Source organism: Merops nubicus, unplaced genomic scaffold (genome assembly GCF_000691845.1).
Source record: "Merops nubicus isolate BGI_N331 unplaced genomic scaffold, ASM69184v1 scaffold2905, whole genome shotgun sequence".
NCBI lineage: Eukaryota > Metazoa > Chordata > Aves > Coraciiformes > Meropidae > Merops > Merops nubicus.
The window spans coordinates 45,959-63,090 of record NW_008607458.1 but is presented as its reverse complement, the minus strand read 5'-3'; the positions used below and the strand labels follow the sequence as shown (position 1 = coordinate 63,090).

At 39.0% G+C, this 17,132-nt stretch overlaps 1 protein-coding gene across 1 annotated transcript in view; it reads right to left on the bottom strand.

Moving 5' to 3' along the window:
- CEP350 (centrosomal protein 350kDa) overlaps positions 1–17,132 on the bottom strand; it is a 61,636-nt gene that overhangs the window by 9,475 nt on the left and 35,029 nt on the right. Inside the window, 7 exon segments of the mRNA XM_008939927.1 lie at positions 262–2,333; positions 2,996–3,078; positions 3,866–4,005; positions 4,488–4,648; positions 7,704–7,848; positions 9,080–9,291; positions 10,859–11,058. Of these exon segments, the coding sequence (XP_008938175.1) occupies positions 262–2,333; positions 2,996–3,078; positions 3,866–4,005; positions 4,488–4,648; positions 7,704–7,848; positions 9,080–9,291; positions 10,859–11,058 (3,013 nt within the window).

Here is a 17,132-nt window from a genome sequence, read left to right as displayed (position 1 = left end):
AGAATGCAATATGAATTAAGCCTTTTTTTACTTCCATGAGAAAAAATGTGTCTTTTGGTATGTAGGACTACCAAAATGAGCTGTGAACTGGGATACACAGCAACACACATGCAAGACACATACATCCAAGGCCATCTCCACATCACCCAATGGAACCTGGGAGAAAACACACTGGCACCACACCACATGCCTCAGATTCAATCATCACCAGTCAAAGGAACAATCAGCTCTTAAAATCACGACAAGATGTCTGTTACTCACTGGTCTGGGACACATGTCTGGAGAGGAAAGTTCTTCTCTTTCATCTTCCAAATTGGAACTTAGGAAAAAGTTATTCAGTCCGTCAGGAATCTGCTTTTCTACCTGCTGGGATGGGGTACCAGATTCCTCCTTTGCATCACAGAGCTCCTGGTTGCTGAGCTGGATCTTCTCATTCCTGACCTTCCTTATTTGCTGTAGCTGATTGACTGTGTCTTTCACAAAATCTCTAAGTAGACTGTCCGTCAGCAAACTGACCTTTTCCAGTTGGTCTTTTGACTTTTCTTCCTCTCTAAGTGATAGCAGAAGCTGGGCTTCTAACTCATTCTTTTCTTTTTTCAGTAAATCCAGAAGTGGAGTTGCAGGCTTTGTCACCACTCCAGGAGAGAGATCGTCTAACTTCTCAGCACATTCTTCCCCCAGTGTCTTCTGTCTCTCCAGCTTTTCAGAAAGGAAATCTGAGGTGTCATCCAACTGAACAGCAGAAATCTCACTCGCAATGCCAGTAACAAGAGGGGTAAGGCTGGCCTCCTCTTTTGCAGCATGCTTCAGATAATCCACCACTGACTGTTCTTGGGCGAGTGATTCAGTAGCTACAGAAATCTCCTTTATGCTGTTCTCTTCAGAAGACAACTCATCAACCCTTTCCTCAGCTGAGGCTTCTGAAACAGATGTGTCTGCGGGAGCTTTATCCTGGGAATAGCTCTCTGTTGTCTCTCTGCTCTGGCTTTCATCCTTGTTGCCAGGTTTGGAACTTTGTTTCTCTCTCTGCTCAGCTTTGTGATGCTTCTCCAGTCTATCATCAAAGAATGAGTCTTCATCCTTATTTGTGTCTAAATGGCTATCAATACTTTCCGTAATGTGAGAGATTTTTTGAGGAGGAGCAAAAATACCATGCTTTTCTTTGCAATCAAAATATCTAATACCATCGTAAGTTCCATTATTGTTCCCTTCAGGTTTATCCAACTCCACGCCAGCCCAAAACCCTTTGGCAAACTTAGTCAGACCTTTGAATCGCAGTGTTCCAGGCTGGACTTTACTCACAAGTACCCTATCGCCAATGTTGAAATTTGGCAAACTATCTGCTTCCTCTCTGATTGGAACAGAAGCCCACAGTGGTGTTTCAGCAGGGGCCTGTTCTTCCTCCACATCTCTGCGTTCAGTATTTTTTATAAGTTCTGTCGGGGACTTAAGTTCTAATAACCTCTCTGAATGCATGCTGCCAGAGACAGAGAGGGATCTGTCACTGAGGTATTCACTGATCTCATCATCACTGCCAAGGCCGGTGGATCTGCTTCTGCTGGTCTGTGCGTGCTGTGACTGGTCTGCCACTGACTGAGCATCCCCACTGGGAGAGAGAAGAGATGCCTCAAAGTCATCTTTGTAATGTTCCCCAGCAAGTGTTTCTTCCACTGACGCTTCTTTTCTGGAAGAGGATCCTTCAAAGTATGATGGCTCCTTCTGACTCAAGAGTTGTTCTGAAAGCAGATAACCTCTTTCCTCTGCTGATTTGCTGAGTTTCTGAGAGGATTCTTCCACACTTGGGCCAGTTACAGCAACTTTATCTGCAAGTCTCTCTTCTAAAATTTCTTCTGTACCATGAAGACTTTCCACAGCCAAACCAAAATGTTCCTTCTGAGAGTGCTCATTGTCAGAACAGAGGACTTTCTCTGGAAGGATGTCCAGTGAGCTCTCCTGTTCTTTATCTAATGTCAACAAGACATCAGAACTCTCCAAAGGTTTGACGTGAGAACCTTCAATCTCATATTCCTCAGACTTTATGTATTCCAAGTCTTCCTGAATCTCAGATTTATCACTGAAGGCAGCCTCATCATTGGATACTTTAACCACACCGTTCACTAACCCATGGGATATCTTGCTAGTATTTTTCATGTCTTTGAGAAGAGATAATGGGGTTACATTATCTAAGGAATCTCCAGATCCTGTTCCAGAACTCTTTGGTGACATTAAAACAGAGGAAGATGGTCCAAAAGGTCCTTCTGCATGAACATCTGTCACAGCCGCCTTCTTGGGGTGCACAGACACAGATCTCTGAGTTGCTGATGACACAGCATCTTGAAGGAAAATAACAAGTGAATTGCAGCAGACCAAATAGACCAATGTTTTATTGAAAACTACAACCATATGCAACAAAATTAATATCAAGGTTTCTATGCTAAAAGAAGATACAAACTGGCACCTTGGAAGCATATATTTCTAGCTGTCCCGTGAACATGATCAATGCTCTTTCAGTCCCAGGGTTCCAATACTTTCTTTCCAATTCTGTTTCTTCTACCAGTATTTTATAATGCCCTACAATACTGAGCCCAAAGTAAGGGCTCAGTTATTTGTTTGCAAGCTGCAAATACCCCCAAGATTAGAACGGTAGATAATGATCAACACCAAAACATAGGACTAGGGCTTTTTTGAGATATTTTAAAAATTCTTCATTATTTTTGGTTTCCTTACTTTCCTCAAGTGATAAAGCAACAGAAAACAAAAAAACGGTTTCACACAAACTTCAGCAAGAATTAAAATAAATACTGAACACACAGGAAACAGCAAAAGCAGAAACCTACTAAACAAAAATAGAAAAAAAAAATTGCTTGATCATTATGGTTTTATGAAGTCTGCATGCTCTGTTAAAACCTCTTCTTAAATAAAAGAAAAATATTAAAGATGTTTAGAACAGTCTTCAAAATGTCCACCTGTAGTACATAATCTTCCAGTTACATACCTCCATGCTCTGAAATGGACTCCAAAGATGCTCTGGATCGCTCTGATTCAGCCAGTGATCTCCAGTTTTTAGCTGTCTCAGGCCTAAATTTGAAAAATGAAATTACATTAATCAGGTTACACTGGAGCATGTTTTGTTTTTGTTTGTTTTTTTTTTTAAAATAGATAAAAATGGAAATACAAGCATCTACAATTATAATATCACATCAACGATAACATAAACAGCTTGCTTTGTCAACACAGAAAATAGGAATGGGGACACAGAAGAGTTTGGTGAGTCCTGGGAAGTAATTTTTTTAAAGGCTAATCAAACATCAGTCTTTTTTCAAGGGAAAAAAGAAAAGATAAAAGGAAAATAATTTTTTTTTTCACTTGAATGAGCTAAAATTGCACCATCTTCTGGAGAAAATGAAAAAAATACAGTAGGAAGTGCAGAAATCAGTTGAATTCTTTAACTTTTAAAATTTAAAAACTAAACCATATTTAAGTTGCAAAGATAAATGGTTTGATTCAGACAGTGTGGCAGGCATAATGAGTGAACAAAATGGGGGAAAATAAAAAATATTCCTTCAGGTCTGTAATCCATACAACAATTTGGCATGATTCTTGTACAACTGAAAATTATTTTTCAGAATGAACTTGAAAATAGGACCTGAAAGGCTGGGCAGGACAAAAGTGAGATGCACAAGATTACAAGGACAATACATCTTATCTGTCTTGGGTCTCATGAGACCAGCAAATAGGTCAACAGCCACTCTCCAGTGCTTTAAAGAAGTATAGCTACCAGCTTTCCTTGCACCCATGGTTTCTGCTAAAACAGCATTTAGCACAGTTTCAGAATAACCTCAAAAGAAAAAGAAACACCAGTTACCTATGGAGTGGTGGTGCCTTGATCTTAGGTTTTTCAGCAGCAGCTGAGGATGGAGTTTTAATTTGAGGTTTGGCTGTTGGTGATGCCTCCAGATCTCGGCTCAGCTCTGCTTCAGTCTTCTTGATAAACTCATCGTATGACTGCAAGTGGAAAACAGTTACGGCTGTTAGTGCACTAAATCATGACTACATTCAGCAATCAAAAGCTAATAAATTAATAAAAGATACTCTTGGTCTCTCAGCAAAGCAATCTGTTTAACTTCCTAACACTCCACAGTTGTGCATCCCAGAAATTTTAATACTTCCATTTTCAAAAACAAATGACATGAGCACCACTCTTTAATCCAAGCTAGGATACTAATGTCTATAAACACACATAAGCTCCATGAATGCTGCTAGTAACCCATTAAAGATAAAAATTTTAAAAGGGAATGGCATTTTTGCCTCAAGGCTCTGGTTCTTTATTGAAAACAGTTAAATAGCCAGAACACAGCCACACTTCTGTCACAATAATGTGACTTTCACAGTTGTTGATACAATATTCTGCCAACAATATCCATATTAGAATGATTTCTCCAAGGCTAACAATCTTTAACTTTGTCCTTCTTCCTACTGTTGCTAACCTCCAGTTGTTTGATCAAACTGGCTTCCTGGGCCTTCAGTCTCTCCTTTTGTCTCTTCTTCTGCTCCTTTTTCAGCTGGTAAACCACAGACTTCCTTTTCCGCAGTTCATCTTTCAGGGCCCTGATCCGCCCTTCAATGTCACTTTGATCGGATGTGGTTTCTGGAAAAGTTTAGTTTTAGTCTTTGTAAGCTTGCACCTCACAGAACAGCTCTACACAAAGCAATAAACAGTCATTTACTCAGTACAAAATATGATCCAAGCAAAATATCAAAGAATTTAATGCCAACATGTTAATACTAACCTCTCAAGGCTCTTCAAGTGGGATCTCAGATGCACAACACTACTATGTAACGTATGAAAGAGCGTTGCATCTCAGTTTAGAAGAGAAAGGTTCTGATACATACAGTAACTTGTTACCAAACTTGTTCACATGAACCACCCACGTTTAATTGAGCTGCCTCATTAAATGCTTATCAGGTCAGCTGCTGCAGAAATTAATTTTTTTCTGACATATTTAAAAATATGACAACTTAAAAGACACAGACCAAAAAGGTATTTGTTTACAGTCACAATTCCAAGCTACAGGGTACTTTTCATTGATGAGAATATCACCTGGAACAGTGGACTCCAAAAAAAAAAAAAAAAAAAAAATTTTATATTTCTAGCCCCTTTAGATTTCCTGCCATCTAGACTAAATTAATCTATGAAATGGAGAGCTGACTGGTCAACAGCTGGAAAAAAAGTCAATGTGAACAATGCAGGATTTTTCACTGTTGTCAGGCCCCAGGATGACAATTTTTTCAGAGTGAATGGGGGTAGTATTGAGCTTAGACATGTGGTAGACTACTCAATAGTAGCTTATAGAAACCTACTTGGCATATTTTTGCTCCAAGTTCAATTTTACAGATCCTCCTATTGTGCCGTTACTGACCAAAGCTATTTTCCACCTGAGCATTTTTTTTCTTTACCACTACCCTTAGCAATTACTAAGACCTGCACTACTCCTTTCCGACTCCAGAATTCCCTGCAACCTGGTCTTCCAGTCCTCCTGATAATGTTCTCCTTTCCATTGGAACACTTAGATCGATTCTTGGCATGATAATCCCATTCTACCACTAACTGCTACTTTCACTGTTTCTGTTGTAAAAAACTCTTGGTGTCTAAGACCTTGCAGAGAGACTACCTTAGTATCCCATTACCTATTCTTTTCTGCCCACCTGGTTATGTCCACTTGTTTCTTGTTTCAAATGTATACCAACACAGTGCAAAACAAGATCCTTGTCCTAGATAGGTGCTACCACAGTTATGTATCAAAGCCTCTTCAAAACATTAATGTGACATAGTCTTACTGGAACTCCTCCCTGTGACTGATGTCCCACTTCCTCTTCTACAGCAACACCTGCAGCTCCTGAGAGAAGGATCTTCACTGGTTTGCTTTTCTAATTGTCAGTGTAACTTACAATGTTTTCTGGACCAAAGGCTCAGATGCTCATAAATGCCAACTGCTTTACTGAACATCGTAGACAGTAAGTCACCAGTATGATTTGGTCAGCTAGCAGGAACAGCTGGACATTCTGACAGTCAGTCTCATTTCTCAAGACAACAAACCACCATAATGGAGGATTTAATCATCAACAGCAGCAAATAAATGCAATGAAACTACTGTATTCTTTTTCCACTAACAACTGCTGTTAACCATTTAGAAAATGTAAAAAAAACCCCACCCTAGCACAAAAAGAATGGAATCTCACTTGCTAATCAGAAGTACTTTAGGATGCCACTGTAATTAACAACTCCTCCCAAACAGTGAGTGACCAATATGTAATTATAGCTTTTCTTAATCTACTCATAAGGGAAAGATCTGCACATGCTTTCATCTTTGACGATCTCGTCTACATATGCATCAGACTGACATAGCAATGACTTCACTACTACTCAGCAGCTTGGAAGATTTATCTCCTTACAATGGAATGATTTATTGTGAAACCAGCACCATCCTGATTGGCTTCCTATCTCTTATACCTTTCTTCAGCATTTGAAATCAAAGATTGCAAATACTTCACTTTACAAAAATTTAGTTTCATGATTATCGTTGCCTGCTCTACTTTTCATAATGGCTTCCTTATGTGGTTGCTCAGTCAGAACTGGAAAATAACTTTATCAAGTTGCCATCTTGCAAATTGCTCTCTGACCAGAATCCCAACACAAGTTACTCAGTGCAAATACCTAGGTGTTATGTATTCATTTCTCTATCCAGCACAGCAGCTGCCTCAAAATTACTGTTTCTATTGCACTTACATACATAATTAACAAAAAAAAAAGAACATAGAAGATTATTAAGATTTTTTTTAAAAAAATGCGAGAAAATGTTATCTCATGTGTTTATAAGTATTTTATTATGCCGTTATCAGTTGCATGGTGGAATATCAGATGTTTCAGAGAATAAAAGCACAGGAAGGTTCAAACTGACTTCACAGCTTAACAGAGCTGATGACGGTGACCCACTGAATGGTGGCTCAGGAAGTCCCAGAATCCACATGACTAACAGACTGCAAGAGCACACCAGGGAAAGGACCTCTCTGTACCAGTTCACCTCTGATATAAAAAAATCCCTCAGGGTTTACTGGTAGGCAGCTTGGATATTGTATAAAAAAAAGTATACAGTCCATACAGTAGAACTTGCACTTTATGCACACAAAATGCAATCTTAGGTCCAATTTTACTGCATGCAATTCAAAACCCCCTCCAAAACCAAAAACTTATGTCCTGAAGTATCCAGTTCTTCTGCACGTGCCAGGGCAGGTTCCCACAGGCTCACTCACGCTGCCATGATAACAGGGCTATGCTGCTTCTGGAGCCAGCTTGTGTCCAGGAGGAGGACAATCACATTCACATGCTGCTACCTACCACATGAGGAGTGGAGCAGTGCCACCTGTTAAAAGCACAGCTAATCTCGGTGTTTTTAAATTTCTAGGACCACCTTAATTATTGCCTCTTACCTTCTTCATGCCTGTTTCCATGAACCTGCACTGCTTTCTAAAAGAAGAGATGACATATAGACCTGCTTATATTAAGATCTTCTTAAGCTGAAGTGATCAAATTACATCATGGGAAAACATTCCCACAGAACCTCAAACCTTGGCAATTTCCAGGAATTTCAGGTTTAGTTGTTAAAAGGAAAAGCTATTTAAACCCAAGCAGGTATTACACTTACCTGACTGTGTCACAGATAAAGATTCATCAGACCAGTTTTGAGATATCTGATGAGACTTCACAGGTGAACGCAGCTGTCCTCCAGTTCTGTGGCTGCCTTTGGTGGAATCTTGCTTTGATACAGATATGCTGTTTTTGGGAGGAGACTATGGGAGGAGAAAAGGACAACTAAGTAATTGCTTGCAAAGCTCAGTTTGAAAGTAAGAGATCACTGTCATCAGGAGCTAGTACAAGGAAAGAACAGCATGACTAGAGAACATCTCATAAGCAGTGGTACCTATCTAGCTACCTTAAGAAGAATCAAGATAGTTTTCTAAACAATAAAACAAAAATACCAAAAGCAGCAATAGCTGTCTGCTTACTTTGAGCCTAGACTTCAGTAAACCTCCTTAAGACTACTCTATGGCCACCTAAATGAGCTGACATGGTTCTGACTCACAGGTGTTCAATACAGTTTACGTAATCTTATTTGGTAACAACCACGGCCATAGGAATTCCGAGTAAATATATCTGGGAAATCAAAAGGACCATATCATGTAAAGGGTGCAAGATGACATTCCAAATTAGTAAACCAGAGTACTATTGCTCTGAGGCCAGGCAAAAAGTTCTAAGTGCAAATATTCTTCCAAAATGCTGCTCACTGCTTCAACATATTACCATAAACCTTTCACACACTTTGAACATAAGAGCTGGCACATATTAGACATTTTAGCTCACTATTTTCTCAGCAACCTTTCTGAGAAAGTATTTATAGTACATCTAGGTGAGCAGTTCTTTCACCCCACAGATGCTGCATTCTCTGTCTCATTGAGCACAGGGCAGAGTTATAAGGATGAAACTTAACAAAATCATTCACCAAACAGAAATAATAGAACAGAACAATAAGGCAGAATTGGCTGGCAAACAGCTCATAATCTGAAACCCAAAGGATTGTGCATGAGATTACAGCTCTGCTTCTCCAACACATAGCTACACTTTGGGGTACATTATCTGCAAATAAAGCAAAGCGGAAAACCAGAGCATAGTTTCCAAGGCCTCAAAGAATTCCTACAATGGTAACAAGCTAGTCTACAGCTAATTCACTCATAAACTGGGTCAGTGTTCTGCCACTAAATACTACATACCTATATGACATACACCGAACATTTTGCAAGGCCACCCACAAGTTTAAAAATATCTACACTCTGTGCTGAAGCAATATTTCCTCAAGACTTAAAGAACATATCTGATCACAACGTTTATTCACAGTCATGTGGAGTGGAGAGAATAGTTTAATCTCTGCTTTGAAAACTGAGACAGCTATACATATTGCTTCTCTGGGAGCCTTTTATAAGTGTAAGGAGATATATATATATAAAACATAAAAAGCTTGCTCACGAGTTTGCCAGGTGAGGAAGAGGACTTGAACTCTTCGGAACAAATAACTTCTTCATTAGTTGTACTCTGGTCTGGGCTTTCTGGCTGTGCAGGACCCATAGTCTCTGATGGGAAAGACTCAGCAGCTGGACTGCCAAGATCTTCTGGAATAGAGCTTTCACTGTTCAGATGAGAGCAAGAAGGCACTGGAGACTCCTCTTCACTGGCCATTTCTGAGACAGAGTAATGAGAGAAAAAAACAAAGCTGTTAAGAACTTGCACTGATTTACATGCCTCCAAAGATACTGCTGCCTGCCTATAAAGTAGTAACTGCTACCAGTACATGTCAAATCATTGTCATTTCAGTAATCTCGACAGCAAGGGTGGAATATTTAGCTAGAACAAGCATGTTTACCAGAGAACTATGATTTAAGGCGGCCAAATATTCTTAGTGACTGCTGAATATCTAAAATAAAGAGGTTTTCAGGACATTCTAACATTTTCCAGACAACAGAAATACTATTATAGGTAAACCTGTCCTTCCGGTTGACCAGCAAGAGTCACTATTAAGTCTGAAGAAGTCATGGAGGAGCATATAATCTGCAAGCCAGATCTTGAATTTAGAATTGATTGCTTCCTCTACAGTAGTTGCAGAAAACATTTTAATGTTATGATTTCATCATGAGTCTCTCAACTAGCAACATGTAAAATAATAAGCTGGGTTTGTCAATATTCCTGTTTACTAAATTCCGCAGGAGTCACAGCAATACTGAGGCAGTCATGGGGAACTATTCAATATTTGAACAAAGGCTGGGGAGAAGGAAAGCTCCTTCTGAAGCAGGGCTGTGCTCCAATGCCTACTGGTAGATAGAATTAGTAGAGAGCAAGTGGATTTTCTGTTGATGAGAATTCAGTATTCATGCTGAACTTTTGTTCATTGGAATTTACTGACTCATACATGTATCATCTTTAAAATGTCCTACAATGCCTAATATCCATGTGACTGTTTTCAGTAGCAAGTGTAATAGGCCATAATTCTGAATTTCCTTTGCCCCTTCAAAGGACATGCTGCCTGCTTTCAGCAAAGTGGGAAAAAAAGGAAAATTGATTGTTCCTAGAACAACTCCTGAAGTTTCATTATCTTCTCCCAGTTCTCTGTGCTTCATGCTAAAAGTGTGGCCCACTTAAGAAAGAAGAGTAAAGCTGTAGCTCCCACCGTTTGGGAACTTACTTTTCCTCACAATAGCATCATTTATACTAATTACGTCCTAACACACTCCGGCACAGTTGCAGGTTTCAAACAGTTAGACTGTATGAACAACAGAGGGAAGGAAAAAAGTGTTCTTAGTTTTGTGAAAACACAAAGGGAAAGCAGCCCCTGATAAGAGCCATCCTCACCAACAGCGATAAGGCTAACAAGTTAGATACTCAAACAGCATTACAGGGGAAGATGGTTTTAATGGAGTAAGTTCCAAAGAAAAACAGAAAAAAGTCATGCAGCTTTTTTACTTTGAAAGGCAGAAATATAGTTTAAATTATATCTAGAAACACCGGATGGGCCTATGCTGTACTGTTCACTTGAGAAGACATACAGTAAAGGAGGCACACACATTTATCTAACGTGTAAAATAGGGCTAAAAGACCAAAGCAACAGACAGCAGGAAAGAGCGCAGAAATGGATATTCTAAGACTGTCCGGAGAAGAACAACCATCATCAAAACATCAAAAAACAAAGAAGGTGCAAACTAAGCAATCGCAAACTAAGCAAATTTGCAACACTTCCCCTCTTTTTTCTATTACCTTTGGGCTCAGTTCTCTGATCCCCCAGGTCTTTCTTGGCAATTTTGGTTTTGAGCAGCTCTTTGTCCCAGGCAGCTAGGGCCTGCTTTTCTATGCGCCGTATTTCTGCTTCCTCTGCATCCAGGCGGCGCTTCCATTCCAACAACTCTTCAGCGTGTTGTCGGCGCTGCATCAGCTTCTGCTCTCGCTTGGTTAGGAACCTGACAGGCAGAGAAGACAACAATGGAAACACTGCCAACCGCTCTCACAGGTCCCAAAGCTCTATTGCCACAATTCCCAGAATTGATGGCAATTCAAATTGTTTCCTAGGAAAATATCCACACTAAATACTATCTCCTGACTTCTGATGTGCTGCTGGAAAAAACCACAAGGAGATAGGTGGTTTTTTTCCTTGAAGTAAGTAAAGCCTACAACATACTGTAAACATGCTGCTTACATTTTAAAGTTCTTCAAAATCATTAAAAATGCTACTAACTATTCACTAAAATGAGCAGGATAAGTACCCAATTTCAGGACATGCAAAGTACCTGTGGTATTAAACTGGAACCCTCCAGAAAGCCGTGATTGTTTGAAAAAATGAACCTTTTATTTTGCTAATTTCAGTGACAGAAAAATTGTAACCCCAGCTGTCACAAAGTTCTTTCCAAATACATAGTTACAACAAGATGATTCTGTATTAATAGGTCTGAATTACTGGAGCTTTTTTTCTTCTCCCTTCACGCCCCATCTCTATGGATTGCCACACCTGGAATGGTGATTTTGAGCTGACAGCATCAAGAGAATAAGCGTGCAGGACTTTTTTTCCCAGCTACTAACATATCTGGGCTGCTAGTTTAAGAATAGAGAAAAAGTAAAGCTCATGCTGAAAATTAGCAGATATTTTCTTTCTGACTGACTTCTTAGGTGATTCACGAAGCCTCAGAAAAGAGGATTCTTACAGAACTTCATAGGTATGCAGAGGTCCGTGTGTGTGTACTAGTTCTCTTTGCCAGCTCTTTAAGAACAGTATCTCTGGTCCTTTTTCTAAATATTGAAGTAACTGAGACCATAGCATTTAACCTTTAAGGCAGTAAATGGAAGCAAGTTCAACATCAGTTGCACGTACTTCCTCTGACATGCCACATCTAGAGAAGAGTGTCTATAAATCCATCCATCTCCTACACTGAATTTTTTAAGTTGTCACAGAATCACTCTGTAGAAAATACACTGTTTGCAACTAGAGTGAGAGTCCACCACTGGTACAGAAGGTGTGCTGGCCAAAAAGGCAGTCTTCGAAGACCTGCAATATTTTGCTTTGCAAATGCTTTTATAATTTGTTGTTTTCAAGCTATCCTGAGCACCTAGTATCAAAGTTTTTAAGCTGCAAAGCAGATAATTATTTCATCTGTGATTTTTAATCTCTCATGTTTCAAAAATACCTTTTATTTACAGAGACTAGAATGACCAGCTGCCTAATCTGCAGGTCTCACCTGCAAAGGGACATTTCTTATTTGTTCACCCAGTGTTCATTCTGTTCCCTGGAAAAGTGAGCTGGCAGTTGATCAGAAAGGTTAAGATTCAGGCAAGTCCTTCTCTAAGACAGATGCTGATAAAGGTGGACACGTTACAATGTCAAAACAGAAGTTTCAGACACCAGTAGGACATGCCCACAATGTTATTTCCTATGGTCATAACAGGAGCAGGTGAAAAATAGAAGCACCTCAGAGTCTCTGGAACACTTTGGCTTCAAGCTGACATATTCCATGTGCATTGCTTTATCACTTTCTACAGACAAATATCAAGTATCATCTACTCTTAGGCAAAACCAACAGGTTAAGATCACTAAGAAATCAGAGTACCACTTGTAACTGCATTACAAACATGACATGGACAGTCATGCTTTATGTTGTGTCTTTCACTAGCACTATCTGATTTATCACCTCTTGTTTTCACACACACATCAGTTCCAATTAGTCTAGCAGATTACATATTTGGAACTTTTTATGGAGGTCATTATTACAATGATCTCGATGCAAAAAGGCAACTTTTTCTTCTTCCTTCACCCACTGTTTCATTTCATCAGAATGTCTAGATCTTCACAGTTTACTAGATTTTGAGGGAGGCACGTCCAGTTAAATTAAATGAAAGAGAAAGGCTGAAACAAATGGACTCAAAAGAGCAGGGCTCCTTAAAAGCAGATTCAAATTAATTAACCCAGAAGACCACAAACAGAAGGAGAATTAACTAAATGACTATGAAAAAAATCACCACACAAAGACTATTTTGTAAGAAAGGTAAGTCAAATGAAGTGATGGGAGAGAAAAAGGATTCCAACATTCAACCTATAGGAAGGATTAAAGCAGCATGGATAAAGACGCAGATCCTGTTATGACCCTGGGGTTTAAAAGGTCAGAGCCACAAGGTAGTATGCACACTACCTCAATATTTGCTACAGTCTAGAGGGTTCCAGTTGCAACACCAAGGGTACACATTTATCCTCAAAAGCAGGAGCACCTTCACAGCAAAAAAAATATACAAAAACTGCAGGTGTCATCTAAGAAGCTGGAAAACTGGGGAAGCTAAGAAGAAGCAGCAGCACTCAGATTACACCAGCAAACTTCCAAAGTCTAACTGTTTCTGTGGTGCTAACGGCACACATTTTATCCATGCATTTCAAATATTAACTTGGAAGCATTAACCTGATGCTCTAACCTGTACTTGTACATTTACAACTAAGCTACACTGACTTTAAGCCTAAACTAGACAGTTTCAGCAGCTATTCTGAACTAGTGACCAGACAGTGGGAGCAGAGTAAACTGTCTATCTGCAACTCAGAACACAGTAGGAATAAAGAGTAGAATCATAAACTGGTTTGGGTTGGAAGGGACCTTAATGATTACCTAGTGCCAAACCCACTGCCATGAGCTATGTCACCTTTTACAAGACCAGCTTGCTCAAAGCCCCATCCAACTTGGCTTTGAACACTTCTGTGGAAGGGACATCCACAACCTCTCTGGGCAGCCTGTTCCAGTGTCTCACCAGCCACACCATAGTTTCTTCCTTGTATTTAATTTAGGGCTACCCTCTCTTAGTCTAAAATCATTACCCTTTGCCCAATCACTGCAGGCCCTGGAAAAAAGCCTCTCTCCGTTTTTCTTGTAAACCCACTTTATATATTGAAAAGACACAATAAGGTCTCCTCAGAAACCTGAAAACCCCCAATTCTCTCAGCCTATCTTCACAGCAGAGAGGTTCCAGCCCTCTGAATATTTTTGTGGCCCAGGATATAGTTGGGCTTTCTGGGCTGCAAGCACACATTGCCAGCCCATAATCCATTTTTTGATTGCCAGCATTCCAAAGTCCCCATCTGCTGTGCTGTTCTCAGTCCCTTCATGTGCTCTCAATCCATTCCTCAGCCTGTACTGATACTGGGAATTGTCCCAACACAGGTGCAGGACCTTGCACTTGGCCTTGGTGAACTTCATGGAGTTCACAAAAGCCCACTCCTGAAGCCTGTCCAGGTTCCTTCAGATGGCATCTCATCCCTAATTGAATCAACTGCACCACTCAGCTTGGTGTTGTCCACAAACCTGCTGAGGGTGCACCCAATCCCACTATGTCATTAATAAAGATGGGGAAAAAGGGAGGGAACTGTCAAAAGCATTCACTGATGAAGGACCTCTTGACTTTCCAGGACTGAACAGAGCATGCTCTATCAAAGAGTCTATCACTTGAGAAAGATACAGTTACCTGACCAATTGGTTGTAGATATACAGCTGGAATTTGGGGTGGAGGTTGGGAAAACAGACACTGAGAGAAGCCCAGTGGTGAGACGTAAAGACAGAGAAGAAGTAGTGAACAGGAGAGCAGTGTCTACAAAATAAGGAGGAAGAGTTTAAAACTAAGATAGCAAAAAAAGGCAGAAAGAACAAGAAAAGGATAGCATCTAGCAAAGAACTTTAAAATGAATTGCATTTAACATTGTATAGTTATTACCTGACATCTGAAGTAGAAAAACTATACACTGTTAAGCAGAAGGTAATAGAATACACACACTTACAACAATTTGCTTTCTGTTATTTAAAGACAAGCTACTGTCACATTGCTGTATTTTTCTTCAAATTTTACAAGTAGTTTTACTACTTTGATGCAAATGCACTGGTTAAAATATCTCAACCTCATCTTTTTGCAACTCCTGCTATTCTGCTTGTTGACATAGTATATTATTAGCATTAAAGAGCATGCTGGCTTTGTGATATGAACAACTTTACTAGTCTGAAGCTTCCAACACATTTTCATTCACCTGGTGAAACCTCAGTAAAATTATTTCTCCAAAGGTAAACACCAGTGAAAGGGCAAAAAAATAAAAAGAGATTAAATAATGTATTTTTAAAATATGAGCGATTCCAGAAGAAGTCTGAGACATACCTGTAAATCAACTTCTAGCTGCTATTTTATTTTTTGCAACAAAGTGCAGACTTGGTCTCAGAATACTCACATACTGCCTCTTTCATTTCAAGTACTAACTGCAGAAAGGTAATTGCTTGATTTTTCTAATCTACATAAAATTACAGCTGTGCTTAAAATGGCAATACCTAATGAATTACCATTTTAAGCTAATTCCTAATGAATTATTATATTTATAGAAATATACCGTTATCCATATAGCTCTGTCAACTACAATACAAGCTAACAAGCATATTAAAGAAAAGCAAAAGAAAATAAGCATTTAATCTGTTCTTCTATTGCACAGATTATCATTAAAGTTGCATATGCAAGGAAAGCCAATGGGAAGGTGGTTAATTCTCTTTGACAGAGCATGCTCCTGTTCACATGCAGGCTACAAAGATTCATCACATAACTAACATAGAACTATTTTTTTCATTCTCCTTTTAGCAGAAGAAAAATATTAGAGGTGCCTCATAAGTAAACCAGCCAAAGGCTTTCTGCTTTGCTGTGGAGCACAGCAAACCCAGCACAGCAGGCTTTCCTAATGCCTTTCTCCACTTCCTTTGTTCTTCATTCATCTTTCAACTTCTTTCCTGTTGCTGTACCTCACAACTTGATTGATTCCCTTCAAATGGCAGCTTCCTATCATTACACCCCAAACCAAATGTCTTACTCTATTACATATAATATTATCCTTGTGTGTTTTACAGATAAGGACATTAAAAAAATGATACCAAGTCAGCACTGGTTTTCAATCAATAAGCGCTGCTATCGCTATCGCAATACCTGCAAAAGCTGTGCAAAAGCTGCACAATTAGGAAGAACAAGTTCTAGAGGATAATTTATGTTTACACAAACTACTACTTACTGCCTTTGAACATATATAGCAATTAAAAAAAAACCATAAAAACAAAAATACACAACCACATATGTCATGGACAATTTCCACTTGTTCCGACTAAAAGCAATTGTTTCAGTTCAAATCCTGCTATCCACCTTTTGAAAAGTATTCTCCAGGTGAGCAATATTTTGGAGCGATGATTAAAGTATCTTCAAAGGTGGAACACTCTTTGTATCTACTGCTATTCCTTGTAACAGTAACAACAATTATTCCTTAATATGCAATTCCTCTCTGCCATCATAAGCATTGCTTAGAAATGAAGGCACTTTGAAAAAAAGGTTTTGAAAACAATATTGACAAAAACAACTACCTAATAAAAAAGTGACAAAGGACCTCTTGAATATAAAAGTATATTTATCATTTCTTACAGTATTAATACTCTATTAATACTATATCTCAAAATTCCTAAGATGTAACTCAGTTTTTGTATCACCATTTGAAATTTTCAGGTAGAAAAACATAAGATAAAGACCCTCTGCTTAAAAAAAATAGCATCAGAAGAAAAAAAATCTTGTTTTCTTGAAACCCTAGAAGTCAACATGGCCTACAGAACGTATGCTTTTCAAGTTCCCAATCTTAAGACATTTAATAACCTCAAAATGTAGTTCATGAAAGTATTTGCTGCCATAACAATGGGGTGGTTTTCACTTGACTTGGAATGCCAAGAATTTAATTTTGGAAATATGACACTTCAGAATCTTGAAATAATTTGTGATTTTGGCTGTCCAGTTTACTAGAACCTTCCAGAAGTGTTTGAATAAAACAGCAATCAATTCAGACTAGAAGACGAAGACCACGTAACTAGAACATCATTTTGTTTGTTTCCTACTTACACCAAATCCTTACTTACTACTACATGTTTTTATCTCCACCATATACAAATACATGCAAGTCTGGGAACTGTGCTTCTCAAACAATTACAAGTAAACAGGGTGCTGAGGGGTC